We start from the raw sequence: 2032 nt of genomic DNA, 5'->3' as shown, positions 1-2032 counted from the left end.
AAAACAAGAGTGTAAACATTGCTGAAGCGCTTCCGCTATAGTTCGCCAGCATTGTTCTTTCTTTGTTCTGTCGTGGTAGTCCCTCGATGACACATCGTAAAGGCAGGAGTACTGTTGCCACAGCTCCACGAACCTTTCCTCCATCTCATAATTCCACCTAGCAGCACCATCATCTCTCTTTCGTTTTGCCATTTTTGAAACCTGTGCATGAAAGAGCTTCTGTGCTGCTATTGGTCAACGTCACCAATGTGACAGAACTCGTCATGGACGATGGAAAAAAAATTAAACATGCAAGTCTTTCTGTCGTGATGTCGTAAAGCATCGCAGACGCGGAATCGGTTGTCTTCCACAATGACACACTGCACGAGCTGAAACGATGGAATCTTGCGTCCCCACGCCCACTGTCGTTTACGAATCCCCACGACACCCTACTTGACGTGCTTGACGCAAATTGTGGCAAAATTGGGCTAAAATCATGTAGTCTGAACCGGGCATAAGTGCATTCTGGGTGGTTGCCATGACACTGCTTTGTTCAGTTTTGAGTGTTTTTCTGTGTTGCCAGGTTGGTTGCATGACATGTTACACACTGTAGTGTAAGCGATCTAAACAAACCTTTAACCCCATTTTTGAGAAGTAGCAACAGTGATGCTTGAGCAAGTAAACACTAGAACATGAGAGCTGTTTTAAGCTGATGATTTTGTTGCAGTGCAGCTGTATCTGAACATCTGGATGCATGCAGCTGCGAGTCTGTCTCGGTTAACTGTCCCGCTCATTCCCAGAGCTGTTCGTGGAAGAACTGAGCTCCAAATTACGTCATCGGCGCAAGATGACAGCGGGACATTTTGGCTTCACTTTTCTACAGTGGAAGGAAGCGGAGACACGTCGTCCATCTTTTTTACAGTCTACGGTCTGAACTGAGGCAAAACTTGTTCATCATGACTTGTTCATCATGAAGGTTTCTGAGTTTGTGCTTGTGTCGAATCAAGCGAAGATGCTTCTCTGATGGGCCATCAGTGCCGTCTGACTCTCTCGTCCTCTCTCTTCGTTTCTCGATCATCCCCTAGTGGCTGGCGGCAGTAGAGGTCATAAACCACGTCCTCTCCATGTAAACCAATGGGATGTGGGGAAAAAAATCTAATTACACTTCAAATAATTTTTTCCAAAGACAGTTCCCATCTTTTTAGGTAGTTCTTATCACTCTGATGTATGTTCAAGTGTTAATTTTTCTAAAAAGTTTATTTTTGGTTGGCTATTTGATGCTATGCAAATAGACAGCGGGAACATTGGCTTCAGCTGAAAGGAAGCAGAGATGAGTCGTCCATCTTTTTTTTTTACAATCTATGGCAAAACATCTGGACGTCGTCCCAAACGTGATGCATTGACTTGTTCATCGTGAAGATTTTGTGCTTGTGTCGAATCAGGCGAAGATGCTCCTCTGATGGGCCATCAGTGCTGTCTGACTCTCTCGTCTCCTCTCTTTCTTTCTCTCCATCCGCACCTTCCAGCAAACAGCGCTCAGCACAAGCAGCACGAGCCCAGCCGAGAGCAGCACCAGTCCGAAGTATGATATGGTGGAGCCATGCGAGTTGAAGCTGTACGCGACGGCCGTCACTACGATCCCCGCGATCAGGGCCACCACGCCGAACGGCACGGTGCAGCGGTAGCAGGACAGCTCAGCTCCGCCGGTGGCCGCCGTCAGCTGCCCCTCGTTGACCAGGGGAATGGTGATGGCCAGCAGCTGCGGTTGTGGAGGCTCGTTGTTGTTGGTTTTCTCTTGCAGGATTCTCTCGGGAGCTCCGGGGATCGTCATGGTGTCTTTCACCAGCTCGGTGGGCATCGCAGGGTCGAGGGTCAGTGTGCTTTGAGGCATCAGCCGCAGTCTCTACTGTGCCGGTTCACTGTGTTTCCTCACCGTTTCCACACCTAGAGGAAAAACAAAGCAAGTTTATTCACATTGGCATGATAAAGAGAAAGTGTGGGGGGGGGGGGGGGGCAGTAAAAAAACATTGCTTTTTAGTTTTCAAAACCTTTT

General features: G+C 48.1%; 1 protein-coding gene across 1 annotated transcript in view; it reads right to left on the bottom strand.

Annotated features, from left to right (window-relative positions):
- Positions 1-1035: 1035 nt before the first annotated feature.
- LOC107567563 (transmembrane protein 100-like) overlaps positions 1036-2032 on the bottom strand; it is a 7574-nt gene continuing 6577 nt past the window's right edge. The window contains exon 2 of the mRNA XM_016253255.1: positions 1036-1923. Within this exon, the coding sequence (XP_016108741.1) occupies positions 1418-1870 (453 nt within the window). The 5' untranslated portion in view covers positions 1871-1923 and the 3' untranslated portion in view covers positions 1036-1417. The remainder of the gene's footprint in view (positions 1924-2032) is intronic.

Source organism: Sinocyclocheilus grahami, unplaced genomic scaffold (genome assembly GCF_001515645.1).
Source record: "Sinocyclocheilus grahami isolate Dianchi unplaced genomic scaffold, SAMN03320097.WGS_v1.1 scaffold1169.1, whole genome shotgun sequence".
Lineage (NCBI taxonomy): Eukaryota > Metazoa > Chordata > Actinopteri > Cypriniformes > Cyprinidae > Sinocyclocheilus > Sinocyclocheilus grahami.
This window is presented reverse-complemented; position numbering and strand designations above follow the sequence as displayed.